The following is a 19,436-nucleotide window of genomic DNA, read 5'->3' on the forward strand; positions in this document are numbered from 1 at the left end:
TATATATATATATATATAAATATAGCAGTGTATATATAGTATACTTCTATATATATGCACATACTTATAATTACATCTGTCTTTAAAAGGGGGGAAAACATTGAATGGTTAAATCTTTCTCTGATCCAACTATTTATTTCAATGCCTCTTTTGCAAACTGCAGCCCTGTGGAGCAGATTTAGACAAGTAAGTCCTTGTAACCCCAAAATGAAAACTAAGTACAAAAAATATTTTCTACAAATATTTACATTTTGTCAAAGCCAATTAAAGAAAACATTCAACCGGTTTGACTTATCTTATATCCGGCCCCCTGAGACACAGCTGCAGACAGAAGAGGGGTTGTTCAAAATACACATCAACCTCTAGAAGGCCTGGCCCAGACATATAGTTAGATGCAAATCCTTGGGTCCTTACTTAACTTTTCCAGAGAACAAAATGCTTGACATTTTGCCCAGGTAACTACTGAGCAAAACTGACTCAGGATTTCAAGCTGTGACCCACATTTGCAATATGTGCAACCTAACATCCATATCGGCTAGGATAAAAGGCTATTATTTTAAACAGAGATAGGAAGTAAAAGTCATGAATGCTCAAAAAAGTCCCCCACACCACATGTTATTTTGAACCAAGAGGACGTAAGGAGAGTGCACGTCTTAGCAACTCTCTGCACCGAGAGTTTCATCCTGTGGCCATCCCTCGGCAGCGATGCGTGGGGCCAGCCCGCCCTCCCGCGAGCTCCGGGGCTCGGGCTCCCTTTCCCTCTCCCGTCAGGGTAAGGGCAAAACCAAGCCCTGCAAAGCAGGACACGCATGGTCCGAGCACAGAATGAGATCCAGGGACTCTGACACAGACCCGCTCTGGCGAAATCATTTCAACCCTCTGCCTCAGTTTCTCTATCTGAAAAAAAGCAGTAACTATCAATTACCTACTCTGCAGCTCATACATTTGCAAAGCCCTGAGGGAGCTGAAAAGCGTTATATGAACTATATGCACACATGTTAATGCTGATTAATTTCCTTCTGTGCAAACATATCCTTTTTTCTTCTTCATTGCCCTTCCTCTYGTTATATCAGCAGTCTCATCTGGAGGAGGACAGGGAACTGCTGACGGCTGAAGTATTTTCCGTAGTTGTTCTTTTGAGATTCAGAAACGCAACCACTCAACACAGTCCTGTGTTCAGCTGACGGTTTCCCTAATAGCTTTGCGCTTTCATGTGTTTCCTCATTTTCTGTTACATGAATTTAAAGCAATCTCAATTTCAAGTTAATTTGAAATGATGCAAGATCCATTAGTTGTGGGTATCATTTGCAAAACAGAGAGACAACTTTCACTCACTCTACTTTCAGGTTTCTTCTCAAATATGAGCAGGGCTAGTGGTGTGAATACAGTCAGCAGGATTTGATCCAAAAAGTAAATCAGTATATAGTAAAGCACAGAGATATAGTTGAACTATACAAGAAGTGAGTAATAAATGCAACAATTCCTACACATCCTGAGTTTTACTCCAGTAAGTAGTCCTTTTGTGACAGTGCTTATACAAATGACCTCAGGAATATGCATAAGGCTTTGCAAAAGAAGGCCAGCAATTTTTTTTCTAGGGTTTTGGGGTTCACATTTTCTAAGGAATTCAATTTAAACACTCTGTGAAACAAAACTATTGTTTTACTATTACACAATGGCCATTTCAGCCTCAGGTCTGGATACAGTGGAGATGTCAAAAATAACATTTTGTAGCTGTACTTCAAGTAAAAGCAATTGGAAGGTCCCAGAGCCCTGAAAAGACAATTATTAGAGGCTGCAAACCAAGAGAAGTCTGGAGAGGAAAGGCTGAGAGATGGAGAAGCAGTTGGATTTTCCTCATACCCTTCAATAAATGCAAGCTTGTCACTCTTAAATATGGATACAGTCAATAGCATACAGGCAGAAGGTCATGTGCATATTCCACAATTTAAGTCAGCAGCCTTTTAAGACACTGTCGTCTTTGTTTTTAGTGACCACCTAACGTAGCGAGAAAGCTGAGCAATATCACAATAAAAACCTTACAGGTTAACCTTTAGATAGTGTCTTTACAGCAAAGAAATTGGACAATTTAAGTTCATAATGTTACCAAGAGAAAGAGTGAGCTACACAAAAGGACAATCCCTAAGAAAAAGCACCTCATCACTGTATTCCACTGTTTCAAGCACATCAAAAAATCTGTGTTAAAAAAATGAATGGAATTTGGCTAGCTTTCCTTCTTCCAAGCAGTCTGCTCTCAACTCACTATAAAATTTCTCATGCTATTGCACTAAAACTCACAGGCAGAGAGCACACTAACTAACCATATAATGTTTGAAGTACTGTAAAAGGGAAGAAGTAATCTTTCCTGCTTTTAGCAAATGTGATGGGGGTCTCATTAGAAAGGAATTCAATTTCAATCATTACCTCGGCATGTAAAGGACTCGCTCTGCCACCACAAATCCCACCCTGAAGAAGAGGTTGCTGGCTGGGATGAACGGGAAAATCAGGAACAACAAGCCAACCAAAACTTCTTTGTGTTCCAGTTTCTGCAATAACACAAAATTAAACAAATATCAACTACAAAAAAGTCCAACTTCATCCACYGCTATGTTTCCCTTTTCATTTTTGGATTCTTCTTCATAAAATAAGCAATTCAGATTAATGTTTGATCTATGTATTGCATTTAAAATATAAATTATTCCAAGATATTGTTCTTCCATATGTATATATTGTTTGTGTTCTATGCTTCTGATATACCCAGAATGTATACAAACATTAACCACAGCATGTATTACTCTTGGCGTCTTTTCCAAGGTCAGCTCCTTTGTATGCAGATCTCTTTAGATGGCATATGTACTACCTCAGATATACCCCATATTGGTATACATCAGTATACAACAGTGTGAATGTATATATTAACATGTCTACCACAGTATGGCTGTATGTAAATATACAAGTGCACATCACATACACACAGACTGCTGTGTCCAATCCTAAGTGTTTATAACAGAGAAAAAGTAGTTCAATCMGTCATGTTTTCTGTAAAGAAAACTAGCTCTAAATGGCACATTAATGTAGTCACTTTATCCTTTTGGAAACAACATCTAAACTTTAAACGATACTTTCTCACACAAGATCTCTGTACCCAATATAGAGTTGAAAATTTGAGACATACTGCATACTAGCATTAAAAGTCTTTCATTTGGGCTCCTGTTTAATATTGGCTTGCTATTTCAGGAGAAATAACTCTGCCACATGCAGTGCAAAACAACTGTTAGTTGCATGGTCAGCACCAAAACTCTCAAGACTTCATAATCAACAGCAGCCTCCATTCCTAACATGGGGAGACCAAAGCCTTTCTAGGGAAGTTTAGTTCCACTGCTAACTCCAGTCCAAGAGGTTGAATCAGTTCATGCTTTYGCTTACTTATCCATACAGATGAAATCAAGCTAACAGACCTACACGTAATTTAAAAGCACCCAAGTTAGATTTCTTCAGGTGAAAGTACGGCATTTAGGTCTGTTAAATCACCCAGCCAGACGTCCGTGCTTTCCTGCCCKGCCCTGCCATTCACAGTCTGAACAGCCGCCGCGGTTCCTTTCTACACTCATTTGAAGAAGTGCAGCATCGTCACATTTAGAAACAGATGCAAATAGAATCACTTAAATGGTTGTAGTATTTTCTAATTGTTTTGGGCAATTTCTCAACTTTGGAGAGCAAATTGAGTTCCAAAGCTTTTACTGGAGGGATCTGGAACAAGATTTTGGGATAGAGGAAGGGAGTCCTCTATCCAATGATGCAGGGCCAAATTCCGCTCTCACCTTGAGCGCTACAACTTGTTTCGTTTTTTCACAGCTAGAGACAGTGACACCAGTAACTGCTAGCATAACTAGTGACTGAAATTTGGAAGTCTCAGTATGAAATATATTAGTTCTACTCTGTGAAAAAAATAAAATTTTGGATGGGTGCAAAAATCCAAATGTACGTGTTTGAAGACTAACATGGCATATTGCCATAATTCAACCTACTCCAACTATAGGACTGATTCATTTACACATGCTAAACATATTTACTGAGAGCAGGATCTGTCTTCTCTACCTAAAAGTTAGGCATCTATTGTGAACTTACTCTCTCATCTATCTCTGTTGTCAAAGGGAGGTGAAAAAGCACATCTGCCAGGTGACTAACCATCATAAGCAACTAAGATAGGGGGACACAGATTGCATCTACTAAAGGAGCCTCTCTGCCACGACTCCAAGGGATGCTACATTTAGATGGTTCAGACTGTGCCCTCTCAGAATGCATAACTGTAGCAAGGTGGCTTAAAAGTGAATCATGGTGATATCTCTTCGGTTRTGCCTCAGCTTTCACAAAAGCAAGAATGACAAGTAGTATTCAAACGTCTTCTCAAACACACCAGKGGTACAGTACTTCTCACAGTCACGTAGCAATACCTTTTACTACAGAGTCCACTTCAATATCAGTTTGCAATTACCAGGGTTAGCCTGTTCAGCGAATGCTCTTTGAAGAAGAGATACCACCACAAAAGCATAAATTGTGCCAGAGGCCATTTAGAGGGAGAGAGAAAAAGTAAACTGAACTATATCTTAATAAAAAGCAAAAGCAAAGGATGAGTCTGAATGATGTAGATACACTTGCCACTGAGAGATAACAAGGTTGTAARATGTTTTTACCAAAACAACCATGTTTTTGAGTGCAACTTTTCACGCAGCACCAGATGCTGTAGATAAGCATCCACACATCTGCACTGCAGAGGGGTTATACATTGTGCATTTGCCAACAAAAATGAAAGCTCTTCCCCCYGCATATAAGCATCAGACCGTGCACAGTGTCTGGAAGCCCAGGAATAAATAAAAGACTTGATGCCACCTTAGAGAAGAGTCTTCCTACTCCCACGGATCTGCAGGGTAGAAAAAAGGTGCAATGACTTCCCCTAATTCAAAGAGGAAAGAAGGCAGAGAGAGAAGCAGAATCTGCCCTCCAAACTTCTTTATAAATACCTGCTTTATAAAGCCCCACAATTGCATACTTTTGTTATCTCCCTTTTCAGTGTATTGAATTAGTTAGCAGAGCCTTTCTGCAGTCACAACAGGAAACTGAAATAAATTATTCCTAGAGCTGAAGCAGACACCAATCCATAAAAAGCAGATGAGCAGAGGTGCCCTGTAATGGTCACTTTGGCTTGTAATTACAATAGAAGATTGAATAGGAAAAAAAAACAGATTAAAAAATTAGTTCTCAACTATGAATGCAAATTATCAGTCCCAGCTCAATGCCAAACTCCCCTTCCACCTTGCTTTGGACATATACTCCATTTTTCTCCTGTCTCTTGACATTGTGTTCCCACCTTGTCTGGCCTAATTATGGTGCTCGCTTTGCTGCCACTGCACCACCCCAGGAGACTGGCAACCGAGACTGGAAGGCACAAGAAGGTACGTTAGGCCAAAGGCAGTGCTCTGCTAAAGGATAAAATGTTCTCTATCCCCAGGACACCTCTTTGCTTTTAAATGAACCAGCTTTCAATCATTTTTCCAGTCGTCATTTGTTAAATCAGTAACTGGGAAAGCAAACCCTRGTTACCATCTCCAGGAAGGACACAGTGTTATTCAAGGCTGCAGCWCTGCAGTTAAGCAAAAGAAACYGAACACTGGAGAAAAACAAAACAAAACATGYACGGCAAATGGGAAAAAAGGAAAATGTGGAATTAGCTAGACTGAAGGAGAAAAATGCTATTGCCTGCCTCCTCTCCCTCCATAAAGAGTCACAGCCCTAGACTAATGCCATTGAACGCTGCCAGTTCAGTCCCTCCGGTAGGGCTCAGAGGCAGGAGCCCAGCAGTATTACGAGCTGGCTGGATGGAGAGGCAGAGCACATACAGAGAGCCACAAACCAGATACCATGGGAACACCATGGYGCTCTGTATTCCTGAAATAAGAAGTACCTGGCAGCTGGCAGTGCCCTTTTTACAGCACTTAGAGGCATTTATTAAGAATCAGTCTTTGAAGGCCTTTAGGTTTAAGTGCTGGTGGGCWGTATTTCAACCTTCCACTCCCAGAAATGTGAGGTCAATATTCTTACGCCCTTCTATCAAGTTTTTTCAATCTCCGGTGACAAAATGGTATGCCAGCAAAAATAACAAAGCAGTTATTACTTCTCTTCAGAGGAAACGATGACGCTTTGTCTCYGTATACCCTAAAACAAGCACACAAAACGAAAGAAATGAGCCCCAGCAGCTCTGTGAGCCGGGGGCCTAAAGAAGCCTGGTCCTCTGTGAGTTTGTCTCATCCCTCCTCCAGCAACCTCAGCTCCCCACTTCCCCGAGGCCTGACCACCTGGTCCCCTCCTCCCTACTTGAGTCCTCGTTGCATCTCCTAAGGCAGCTACCCCATGCATCTCCCTCCATGCGCCCTCACTGAATGGCGCAGGCAGGCTCCGTCTGATCTTCTGCTGGAAGGGGAGCCCTGGGCTCCCCTCCTCTATTCTTCATTAACACTTCCAAAATTTGTAAGTGCACTTTGTGTATTTGACACCTTGGCCCTACTGCCACATCCCATCTAGGGAGGGCTGGTGGCAGATGGCACTGGGGCAGGAATGGAAGGTCATTTGGAAACTCATCTCCAGCAATTAATAAGATGCTCTGATTGCAGCCTCTGGTTCAAGTAATCCTAAAGCACCGGCTGCCAGAACTTGGGATAATATACGGTTTAGCTCGKTTGGGTAGAGTGTGGTGCCTATAATGCCAAGGTCGTGGGTCTGACTCCTGTATGGACCACTCATTTGAGGGTTGGACCAGATGATCTCCAGAGGTTCCTCCCAACCTCACCGATTCTATGATACTGGAGAAAAAAGTCACCTTATTGACAGCCAGGTCTTATTCCCCCTTCCCTAAATAGTTCTTGCTGACYACTGTAACAATTAGAAACTGAGCAAAACTGGCCTTTGGTCTCACCCTATTCTGCATGTTCTCTATCACAGCCTTGGGAAGGCCAGGTGTACAGCAGAGCTATCTGTTCCCAACTTCTTAGCAAGTGCTAACATCTATTCTCCTAGACAGCTCAGAGAAAATAGAGCAAAGGACAAAAACACAACCACATTGCACTGAAAGGATCTTTTGTAACCCTAGTGACRATAACCTTAGACCACTAAAGTTAATAGCAAAAGTCTCACACAGTATGTTTTTCTCCTTTATCTTTCTCCCTATAAAAATTTACTTAGCAGATTCACCTTTCATTCTCCCTTCCCTAGGAGGAGCTGATACRTTTATTGATGAGTAGACAAGCAAGACAGAATAGTGCAAGAACATCAGGRACTGGCATGGTAGGTCTTTAGGAACAGAGGGCAGCAGGATCTTCCACTGGAGGCAAACCATAGATGTCCTCTACACTTTCTTTTAATAAAAAACCCTACTTGTTATAGCTTGTTATATTTTYGTACTTGTTGTAGCTTGTTATATTTTTACAATACTTTTGCAGGGGRAAAAAAGAAATATTTGGATCATTTATTTGGCTCTTTAATTACTATGACCATCTGAGGCCACTTAAGAGATAGCTGAGCAAAGGCAGCAGAACCATCTTCTTCCAGATGCCTAAAGTAATAGTGAAAACCTTAGAAGAATGATAGGTAGTTTTGTTTGTCTTTACTTTTCCTTAAAATAAAAAAGCTAGGGCTAGAAATTACAGATCACTTCATTCCTTTTACAGAGAGACATTTCTTTTTCTCTTAATAGTGCTTTCTTTTGGAAATATAAAACTTTCCTACCTGTCAAAGAGGTCTCTGGCAAAAGGCACCTTTGAATTAACTTTAGAATAATTCCTTTTGTTAAAGGCAAACCAACTAAATTAAATTAGCATTCCTTATTTGATTCTGGCCAGGGGGAGGGGGTAAATTCACATCTACCGTTGATTACAATTAGACCTTCATTATCCTGTAACCAAAAAGAGATCAATAAAGAAGGGTTTTTTTARTGTGCTACTTTTCATACACTTAGCAAAGAACTAAAGAATATTACTCCTTTCCCCAAAGGMAAGAAAAAAAATTGTCACACTATCTCAAACAAAATAGCAAAGAATTCTGAGTCACTCTAAGGCCAAAAAATCACCAACACCACAATAAATCTCATAAATTGCTTGCTTAGCAATTTGGGGAAAAAGGAAGAAAGTTTTAGGTTTACAACAGAGAGAGATCTTCCAAGATTGCATAGTAAGATATATTTCTGAGCTACAGATAAATATTTGCTGACTACTGTTAGATGACAAGAGCTTCCTACAAGCCAGAGCCCACAAATTAAGACTGCAGGATGTATGCAGATTACCTCCATTTATCTTTTGTAATTTATGGACTTGCATAAGCATACTGTAAATTCCCTATCTTTCCCATTGAGAAAGCTCTGTCTAAGATGCCAGATCCATGAAGTCTTACCCCGTGATTGCAAAACATATGTTTGTGACCTATTCCCTGGTACAGCCAGCACCTCCAAGGGTTGAGGACAACCTCCTCCCAGCAGGACACATCTGCAGCTTGGAGAAGACARCACCTGGGCCAGCAATTCCAAGTAAATGGAATTCCATTATAACYTGAAGTGTTTTGCAAGAGGTTTATACATGTTTGCCTGTTTGACGGGAAGGTGGCAATCAGACGGATTTAATTTCTTCCTCTAACAGTTTATTTTGAGAATGAGGCAAGTGTCACCTCTCCACCATTTAGAAYCAATGGCTCCACAGAGTAAAAACTTCCTTCCTAACAGAAGCATAAGTCACCCTCTGCCACTGAGCTATGGATGGTCTATTACTGCCAGTGAAATTTTATGCTTGGAGCATTTGACTGCAAGCACAGAGAAGCTTGTATCCAGGAAAGCTGGTTGTGCATGACTGTATAATAGCGTTAAATGCTCGCAGGCCTAGGACGTAAGTATGGTATCCATCAAGAGAGAAACAGAGATTCAAAGAGTCTACATGATTATCTGGAGACTGCAGAGAGTAACAGAGAGGGGATTATAATTCTTCATTTTATTCCTAGCACCCATTTGTGCAGTCCCTTAGTGCAGGCTGCACACAGGCTTAATTCATGTATTGCTACAGTACCACTCATGGAGTCACAAGCAGCTAGGGAACGCAGCTCCTCGCTCACCTGTGCTAAACCACTGGCAGCAGCTCATCTGGCAAGAGGTTAGCATCTGCAAACCTTTACACCTGACCTTTCCACCAATATGCTATTACAGATAAAAGGGATGGTGAAGAAATATGTCAAMTTCACTTGGCATTCACACAGACGGTACAAAGCAAACTTAAGCTAACTAGGAATCAGCCCTGGAGATTCATTCCTTCATAGGAAGAATTCTCCGTCAGTGTAAAGCTAGGGGATGCAAGGGAAATGCATTCAGTATTGGTTGATCCCCAGCCCCACTTCTCAGGTGGGGGCATAGGGAGGCCGTGGCAGAGGGGTGCTATGCCCCGCAGCATGGTCTCCTTTAGGTCACCAGCAGAAATCAGGATGGGCCACTACACCTTCATCTTCTGGGGCCAAACAGGAGGGCGCTGCGGAGCTGCRGCTGCCTCACTCTGCCGCCTGTGTCACCACAGACGAGCAAACAGTGCCAAAAGTCGGGTGTCCACAGATGGTCTGCAGAACCAAAATATTTGGTAAGACAAAGGYAACTGTTCTCCTTCAAAGCTGGCTCAGACACTGGACATAATCAGCTTACTCCTACAAAAACTGCCACAAATTCTTTAGTCACTACAGTTCATCAGGAATCGTATTCTTTCATCTCATCCAAAAATATCAGCAACTTTCGTAGTACCAGCTGCTTGAATATCAGGCTTAGCAAGTCACTGTCTTTYTAAAATAACTCAGTTTTCCTTGGTGATCATCTAGCGCTGATAAAATCAYCCATAGTTACTACTGACTAGAATTAGAAAAATTAATACTTCACAAATAGTCCAAGCCATAAAGATTTACAGTGCTATTTTAAGCATCCCTCCTGACTGCTTATTAACTACCTGACATGTCGGTCCCATTTCTAACATTCAACAGCAACAAAAGCTGCTTTCTGGTTCATCAAGAGCCGCACTTATTCAGGAGCTGCCGTACAGGCAAACACACACCAGTCAGATTCAGAGTCTCTGAAGGTATCATTGCTTCCTAATCAGGGATTATCTGAAGAGAAATCCTKGGCACAGATGACCCTAATGAGTTCATTCACTTTCTGTTTTCAGAAAAGAGGGAGTCTTGGTCTCTATCATTAGCTGTTAGCTATATTAGGCTAACAGAGCCTATTTTTCAGAAATGCTGAAAGTGCCTCAAAATTCTGTTTTCATCAATGGCAACTGTCTACACTCAACAGCTCTGGAAATCAGGCTCTCAGTTATGGAATAAAAGCAGAAAGTAGGCCTTTTCAAATTCCATAACCCAATGCAAGGCACAGAAATGAATTCTCCCATTATTTCATTTTTATTTGAATATCTTGATGTAATTTTTGATATTAACTATTTTTTTTCTGTGTACATCAGCCACCAATCCATTCAGAGTTTCTAAAACTCCCCGAAGATGTGAGCTCCTTTTCCTAATCCTTAATCTCCACAGTCCCTAATTCCACTTCACGAGCTGACTTGAACAGGATGCAGGAGCACTTGCATCTTTAAAGCAGAAGTGGAACATTCCAAAAGGAAATGGGGAAGTCAACAAATTGCTCCAGGAATTAGAAAAACRCTTTTGACCTTGTGGCTGTTTTTCCCTTCTCGCTTTCGTTCAGTGATTGCAGGCTGCTTCACTACACATAAAAAGAAGGAAAAATTAAAGTRCATGCACACTGCTTGCAGTATGTACAAGCGTAATCTTTGGAAAGCAATTCTGCTCATGGTGGGGCTTGTCTAAAAAATGTAACACTGAACAAGAGGATCCTAATCAAAATCATGTAGCATTTTGGCACCCTAACGTACAGCTCAGACCAACCGAGAGCAACCAGCAGCGTTACCTGCCTGAGCTGCAAGTTTCTTAGTTCTCACTCCTTTCCTTCTCATCACTCCTACTGTGCCACTCCAAAGACTTTAAGTCAAGATGGGCCTTGAAAAATTAAYCTAAGTGAGAAGATGAAACTGTTAGCAAGTCAAAAAAGAAAAATCTTTGTTATGAGCCTACTTGGTGAGGTGCTGAATTTCTTCATGGTAAGAAAAATCAGCAGACTCACTTTAGCTATGGTTGTATTTGCTTAAATACACTCAAACCTTTTAGTTCAAATGGCTACCAAGAAAAAAAGAATCCTATACAAAACATACTTCTATAGTTCCGATGTTTGCTTTTTTAATTCAGGTTGGCAGTTGCATGCAGACCTTCTATGGGAAGGTTTCTTGTTTTGCTGGAATTTTTTGGCTGACAGCACGAGCCCCCTGGAAAGGCTTTCATGTTTTCTCCCGCACCACCGAGGACACACAGCTGCTCAGCTTGTAGCGCTGCACAAAGGAGAAACTCAGCTAGCAAGGCACGCAGAGTGCCTGCAAGGGTCTCCCCCTCTTCCTTCAGCTTTTACTAAACAGAGTCTTTCTGGCTTATTACTCTCTCCCTGAAGCAAACATTAGCAGCAGCGGCACAGAAAAGCCTCGCTGCTAAGGATTAAGAACATCAGTACCGACCTTCTCTATGTGGAGGGAATTCAAGTGGGCCCTCAGGAAAATGAAAGCAGGATTTATTTTAAATGGACCTTTTATGAAAATGACTGTGGTTTCCAGCTCGTCAGATATACTCAGTCGATAAATAGCCTTATTCACCTTGCAGTGTCTTTGAAGCAGGTATTGTTCTGGAAGCGTGGTGGCATATGAATTTTGCTAGGCATACTTTTTAACTGTTCTGTTACTACTATAGAATATTATAAAAGGCAACTGTTCCCCAGAAAGGTCTATATGCARTGATTTATTAACGAAATGCCAAAACCTGGGAAACTAGGCAGAGGTCTCTGGAGTGCAGGGTAAAGTAAATAGCATGACAGAATACATACAATGAATGCTAGCAAAAAGAACAGAAACATGCACGCAAAGGGAAGACACAAATATGTTCTGCTCCTGTGACGTTATTAAATACTGACAGCCAAGAAACACAGTCAGTGAGTGACTGAGGAATGTGCTTAGATGATGTTTATACACATAAACCACTGTATAAATGGCAACACGATGCCAATTACAGTAGGAATTAAAGTCATAATAATTAGTATAACCTGAAAATCATCACAGCTTCCTATACAATATGTAGGTATGTCACATAAGCAGCAAAACATATTCTTTTAAAAAAAAAGAGGACACTAGAGGGTTTTTTTTCTTTTTAAATGTGAAACGTAAGTAACATCCCTTCCTCAGACAGGAACAAACCACTGCACATCGTTGTTTATTCCTGCTGMACAAACAGACTGTGCTGTGAACTGCCACAAGGTACTTTGGTAGCACTGGTCATGAGTATAAATGCAAGATGAGAGCTGAGTGAAATGAGGTGCACTAAATTCCTCCAGACTGGCCAGSCATAAGAGCTGCAGTTCTGAATTAGTTTTCTGGATTTACCTTGCTCCCTTACACACATGCCTTAGTTTTTCCACTGTCAGCCCWGTCCTGACCCTGGCAGGGCTATTCTCCCAGGAGTTTTGGCACCACACGGAAAGTGGAATCTGATCCATCATGTGCTCTGTACAGCTGTACATAAATTTAAAGCTACAACTACAGGACAAGTTGCATTTTAATCACATTGCTAATTAAGCAGCGACCTAAAAATGCCATATRGAGTGGCATTTCAAACATCCAAAGGCTTTTCCTTTCAGGCTCACTGAATTATTATGACATGTCAAAGAAATAGTTGTCATTCTGACAATATGCCAAGAATTGTTTTCCTCCCACTAGTTCACCAGGTGCTCACTGTTTCTTCTAGGATAAAAAGGCAGCGTGACTAGGATAAAAAGGCAGCGTGATAAGCCCTTGGCTGTATTAGTAGCCATTTGAAGTATCACTGAGATTATTTGTTTGGCCCTGTAACTGGCTTGCTGGGTGGCTAAAATGCAAAAGTGCTTCATCCATTTCCTTGACACTTTTGTAATCTACCTAGTCCCAAAGCTGGAAAACAGATCAAACCCATTCCTTGTAGCTGAGGTTGTCTTTGAGCACAAATACAATAATCAAATCCCTTTCCTTTTTCCCAATAATTATTATTGCTCTAGGATGTAGGCATTTACAATAGAGTTCCCTGTCTTTTGTCACATTCCCTGTACATCACTTGAAGCCAGATCAGACCAGGAGARGAGGTTCAGCATTGAGAGCTGAGCAGGTCCTGAAGACAACAGGAAGCTGAAGTCTCCAAGACCAACTCATGACTCCTGGTGCCTTGGCTGAAACTGCTCAACAGAGGCTGACTCACAGAGCGTGCTGGACCAAATGTGTGCTGAAAAGTCAAGTCTCTAAGGATTTCAAGGAGATACCTAAAAATAGACTGCAACTTTGCCACATTATTGACTGGAAAAATCTTGGACAGAGATAATAGTCCCTCACTCCCACAGCAGAAACTGCTGAAAGTGCAACAGGGARCCGGTCTTCTCCTTACTCTTGATGGCATCTGGAAGACTAATTTTCACACACAACAAGGCTGGCTGCAGCAAGAGGAGACCAGAGCTGCACACCCAAACAGTGCGCAGAGCAGCACATTGTACCCGGTCGCGGGGTGTGTGTCCTTTCCCTCCTTTTTGGCCGATAAGCAAGAGAGATTAGCACCACATGTGCAAAAGGAGGTGACCTGCACTGGAACCCAGAACGGAAGGTTAATGATGAGGTTAATCATAACGGAAGGTTAATAATGAAGGTTGCATACAAGGAGTAAGTAATGCAATTTATCAAGCTACTTCCTCATTATGCAAGAAGACGAAYGATGAAAACGCACAGAGGATGAAGATTGTGGTTTATCTCTCTATCCAATAACAAACTGGACAGCTGCCTTTTCTGTTTCTCTAGTTTTCGGCATAAATTTTGGTCAAATCTAGTACACAGACATATTCTAAGTAAAGCACTTGTGGGTAGAAACCTTGCATTGTCTCTTCTCCTTCTGAGGTATAATAATATTCACAAAATGAAATGGAACAAGAAACCTACATGCCTTGGATGTCCTTTATCAGCACTACACATAGATGCCAACAGGGTTATTACCCTAATCACAGGCGTCAACAACAAATTAGGCCTGCTTAAAATTCAGTAGCAACAACGGCAGAAATGCAGTACATGCATTCTCTAATTACAATCCATATAATATATTCTGCAAGTATCTTGTGAGCTTGTTTTTTGGATACACATACAGCACCTACTGCCACCTAAAAATCGATTCAGTGCTCGCTGCACAAATGCCTTTAATTTTGCCAAAACCATTCATAGTTTCCATTTTACATGCCACAGAAAGGAAAATGTGCCAACCAGAATGAATATATGAACGCGTCCCCTCTCATCCATGTGCACCTACACACTCAAATGAAAGACATACAAACTATTTGTCTGTTCATACTAAAACCATTCCTTAGAAAATTGCAAGCTATTACTTCAAAGGTAGACTTTGATTTGAAAAGGGGGAGAAAAYGGCAGCTAAGACAGTTCTACATATTTGCTTCAAAAAGAAAGCAGAATATTTTACCCTAYATGAGATGTGAAAAATCACCTGATGCATCTCATGTTGCCTACAAATTGCAAAGGTCAGAATCCGTCTGTCAGGGACTTGATAGAAGGATGGTCATTCCTGGAGGGWGCGCTGTCATATTAAAAGCCATTGACATTGCATTTGGAAACAGACTTTCTTAAGAGCCTGCCATAACCATGCCTGCACTTCCTGTGCTCTGAACTTCCCTCTTCTCACTCATTTCCAGGAAACGTGTCTCTTCTTACTGTTTGCTTCCCTCAGTAATTGATTAGAGCAGGGTAGTGAGTTTATTCTCACAAAAAATTAGAAGCTGCAGTTTCAAGTCAAATGATGCTATTCATAAATCCAGATTAAATTGTTTTATCTTTAAGAAAAAATGTGAAGGAATAAAAATGTGATAGAATCTAGATATTCCATGCACAATGTTTTGAAATATTATGTTCTGAATTTTGACGGAAGACACACAAGTTAGTTACCCAGAGGAATTCTTCTGGATTATCCATTTTATGCAAAATAAAATAACACAAAAAGTCATTTGGATAATCCGGAAAGATCTTTTTTCCAGAAAACCCACAACAGTAATCTTCCAGACAGGACCAATTCTGAAAACAGGAAGAAACAGAGAGTAACTGAAACTTCAAAGAATATGGGATAAGATTTTTCAGAAGTGTTCAGTGCGGAGCTAATGAGAATTTTATCATTAACTTCCCTCAGAATAGGATTAAGTCTAATACAAACACTTCTGAATATCTCTAGCAGCGAGTAATGGAAGCAGGAGGAATGAAAGATRATGCATAACCTGCAGGTAGAACTAGTGAATACTTAATAGGGTATTTTTTGCATTTTCCATACAGCATTTGTCAATGTAAAATCTAAATTAATGACTCTGCATTCTCAAACTGTTTTGTTCATTTTCTGTCTCTTATCAGGAGCACAGAGAAGTCTGTCAAAGTAGACTGAAACCTGTACATGACCTGSACGTTTTACCATAACATAGGTATTAAAAAAGCTGTCACTCCCTTACTATGTTTTTTGGCTGAGCGAGCTGTTTATTTAAGGAGGAGAAATTTTCGTACTATTTCAAAAATTATTACCAATGCCCTACTAAAGATATTTCCAAAATACAATTGAAGAAGGAAATGTTTTCAACTCTCTATAACCAACAGAGATACACKGTCTGTGTAAATCTATATCTGATCTCTGACCCCCCACAAGTCTAGTATAAACTCACTTTCATTTCAGCAATATAACCAATGGTGGATCTGAAATGCTGAATTTTGAAGCTGGATTTAAAGACTATTATTTAGGCYAAACAACATTTTCCAAACCATTTCAAACTTAAAGCATTCCATTATTTCTCTGATGTCAAATCTTCTCATTAAGATGTATCAATATTTAGGTTTTAGCAACATAGTAAAGGTAYGGACATAATGATCGATTTCATTTTTAAATGGCTCTGCAGATGATGGTTCACAGTCCTATTTGAAGCAAGTGACAAAGAGTCCATTGACTGTSAGGGAGACAGTCTTTCAACTAACTTCAGTGGGATTTGAATCATTAACCGTAATTGAATGCAGGACTCTAGGCCAAGTTTTGCCCTCAAATCAGACCAATTAGAGATCGAGACATTCAGCTGGTGGGAAATTTTCATCTGCTAAGTTTGCCTACTTTAGTTAYGTAGGAGTATTTTTCATCTCACTCCAATTTATTTGGGAGAAAACCCTATTTGTGCTCACTAACTATTTCCTCTGAAGATTAAGAAACAAAAGATTTTGAACAACACACWCTACTGTTTTTCGGTGTTACCTTGAATGCAGCTATACAGTGGAGGCTGAGTAGCATCAGCACCAGCGCCAGGAAGACTGTGGCCAAGTTCCTTGCATCCCAGACAGACTCGACTAAAGGGATACTGCCGACTTGCCAGTCATAGCACAGAGTTATGGGTGCCAGCAGGAGCCACGCGTTGAAGGCCAGAAGGTAGGAATAAGTTAGAAACCTGCAAAAGAAAACAGGTAACGTAATACACAGAACGACTGTCAACTCCACGAAATATTTTCCTTGTACTGAGAATAGAGCTGAGTTTGTATGATGGAAGCTTTTGTCAATTATCATTTATTATACAGACGGAGAAAAAAAAATGACTATGTACACACAGGCAATACCGTATACCTCTCTGTCAATGAGACACATGGCGGGGTCACTTCAAAAACTATGGTTTAAAAAAACACACAAGATCAGTGATATTTCTGTGGTTTCTCTGCATCAGCTTTCAGAAGACCTGACAAAATTTCATCTCCCTATTGAAAGCTAGATTTAGAAGTGACTTTCTACCAGCTGCAGTTCTAAATTAGTAGTAATTAATCAGGTACACACAYGTATCAATCTGTTACACATCACAATGCATAGCACTAATAATACAAAACATCCTTGTACCTGGATGTAACTTACCATTTAGGATTCCTCTTATCCACACAATACTGAGCAATTAAACTTGGACCACTTTTTTCTTTGCATCCTAACACATACAGAAAATWCAGAACAAAGCAGGCACAGGCTGACTCTTGGCTGATCCCATCATGGCTTWTTAGAGCTGGGGACAGCTTGAATGAGACGTTGACAGAAGTGAAAKGGGAAGGAAGGAGCTGTCTAAATTTCTGTAATCTTTATTTATTAGTATTCTCAATAGAGAGGAAATTAATAGAGGATGGGGATGGGGAACCACGCTGACCTCTAGGAATTATGCAGAGCTTTCATGAGTTTGAATAAAACCAGCATGTGTGCAACTGTGTTAAAGAAAAAAAGCGGGAAAAAAATGACCCCTCTCTCCCATTTTGCTGCTTGGCACCTACTTGCCAGAAGGAGCATCCCCCTCAAATCACATTTAAAAGTTTGAATGCATTTGTATGCAGGCAGCTGGGATTATTCCAGCAATCTTGAAGTCTACCAAGCAGAACTGCAACAGCCTTAGAATAGACAACTCCTTGCTTGGTTTGCTAATGGAAAAAGACAAGTTATATACCGCACCAGAAAGGGCAAACACTCAAATAGAAATGCACYGGTATTCTATCCTGCTCAGGACTTTTTCCATCTAAGCTCGCCTTGGCTGTTGTTATCACACCCCGTTGCCATGGTACCTTAGCAGGTTTATTAAAATGATAACAGAGGATCCCCAAGAGATGAAGAGGTCCATAGATAGAGGACTGTTTCATTTACCATTTACTTCCAGGYCTTACTCAACAGTGTTCACAACGTTATAATATATTCGTGGCCAAGGGGCTAAGACATTGTAGCTAAATGCGACTCTGTGCAGGCAGGATGGAATTTGGGTCTCTGGCGGAGACACAGGAACRAAGCAGGCCTGAGATTTTGTGAAACATTTCTAATAACCACAAAGAGTTAGGATATCGGTCTCCCTTCTCATCTGAAAAACAAACATCTCCAGCAGCAAAGTGACCTAACAACAGGGAGGCTTAAACAGCCCGCACATTTCATTGAAAACAGTGGGAAAAAATGCACATATCTATGTTTCCTCCCAAATCTTTCTGAATTCACAGTTCTGACAGGAAATAAAACATTCCTACGTTTCCAAGGTTTTCAATTGTTTGGTACGTTTTCCTCCCACTCTTCCATTTCTCTTCTCCCYCAATCCTCACCCCCAAAAGAAGTACTAAACAAGGAAAAACAAGGAAAAAGTCCCTTTTCTCTCTTAATAGAGGAACTGATTAAAAGATTAGTTCCTTTAAGGAAGTAGCCCTCAAAAATGTAATCCACTCAAAATTTTCTAAGAATTTTGATTATGCACTACTTCTAATGAAAAAAATTGCCTTTTCTAGTCACTAAGCCAATCTCCTCTGGTCTGCATTACTCAGAAACACATCAACACAAAAATTTGACATAGCTTAATCATGCCAGACCATTCACTTGTGATGTTATATATGGTATGGTCATGACCCTGCTGGGCTACAATACAGAACAGAATTATGTATCAGCCTTAATATAATGTCTGGAATAGGTTGCCAACATTTACTTACAGCTATTTGCTTCACCTAACAGCCAAATTGAGATCCCTTTGTAGCTTTACTTTTAAAATAAAAAGTTGAATAATGTTGTGGCATTCAGTATTGTTACAGGTGTATATATTAGACAGGATTTTCAAAAGCATTGAGTTAGTTTTGTACTTGATGCCTTAGGAGAGCCCTTTTTTTTGGCATAAATGTCCTTTCATGCACTTGAATTGAAATTTTTCAATAAGCATCTTGACATTCATTCCACATGGAAGTTGTATAACAAACCACAACACACTACACATCAAAAATCCTCTTCTACTTAGACTATTGAGCTTCTACACAGGAAGAAATGAGACTTTTYGGATCTTTGCAAATTGCAGTATTTCTGTAAAGACAGGCCAGTCACTTTTCTGCATCTTCACTGATAAAACAGGAGTTCATAAATGCTTATGCAGCACARAATAAACAAACACAACTTGATGCCGTAACAAACTGAGTTTAACAAGTTTTCAAAGGAATCCTGGGTAGGGAGGTTTGTGGGTCTTAAAGCATTTCACCGTGATGGAAGGTTAGCTCACATTGCTGAAGGTGGGAACACAGGCTCTGGGACATCAACTCATCAGGAGAGGTTGGTAAACAAGCCTATCGTTTCCTCTGCTTGTAGGATTTTCATCTTCCTCAGGAGCAACGTGCACAACTCACTGCCAGAGGTAGGTCCCAGAATRGATGGGCAACTGTACTGTTACATTATGGCAAGAATTAGCTTCT

At 40.5% G+C, this 19,436-nt stretch overlaps 1 protein-coding gene across 1 annotated transcript in view; it reads right to left on the bottom strand.

Annotated features, from left to right (window-relative positions):
- TMTC1 (transmembrane O-mannosyltransferase targeting cadherins 1) overlaps window positions 1-19,436 on the bottom strand; it is a 154,090-nt gene that overhangs the window by 56,352 nt on the left and 78,302 nt on the right. Inside the window, exons 9-10 of the mRNA XM_085324129.1 lie at window positions 16,468-16,657; window positions 2,425-2,546 (exon numbers count right to left, since the gene is read on the bottom strand). Of these exons, the coding sequence (XP_085180255.1) occupies window positions 2,425-2,546; window positions 16,468-16,657 (312 nt within the window). The remainder of the gene's footprint in view (window positions 1-2,424; window positions 2,547-16,467; window positions 16,658-19,436) is intronic.

Source organism: Rhea americana, unplaced genomic scaffold (assembly GCF_003343005.1).
Source record: "Rhea americana isolate MKP2758 unplaced genomic scaffold, rheAme1 scaffold_9, whole genome shotgun sequence".
In the NCBI taxonomy this organism is placed as follows: domain Eukaryota; kingdom Metazoa; phylum Chordata; class Aves; order Rheiformes; family Rheidae; genus Rhea; species Rhea americana.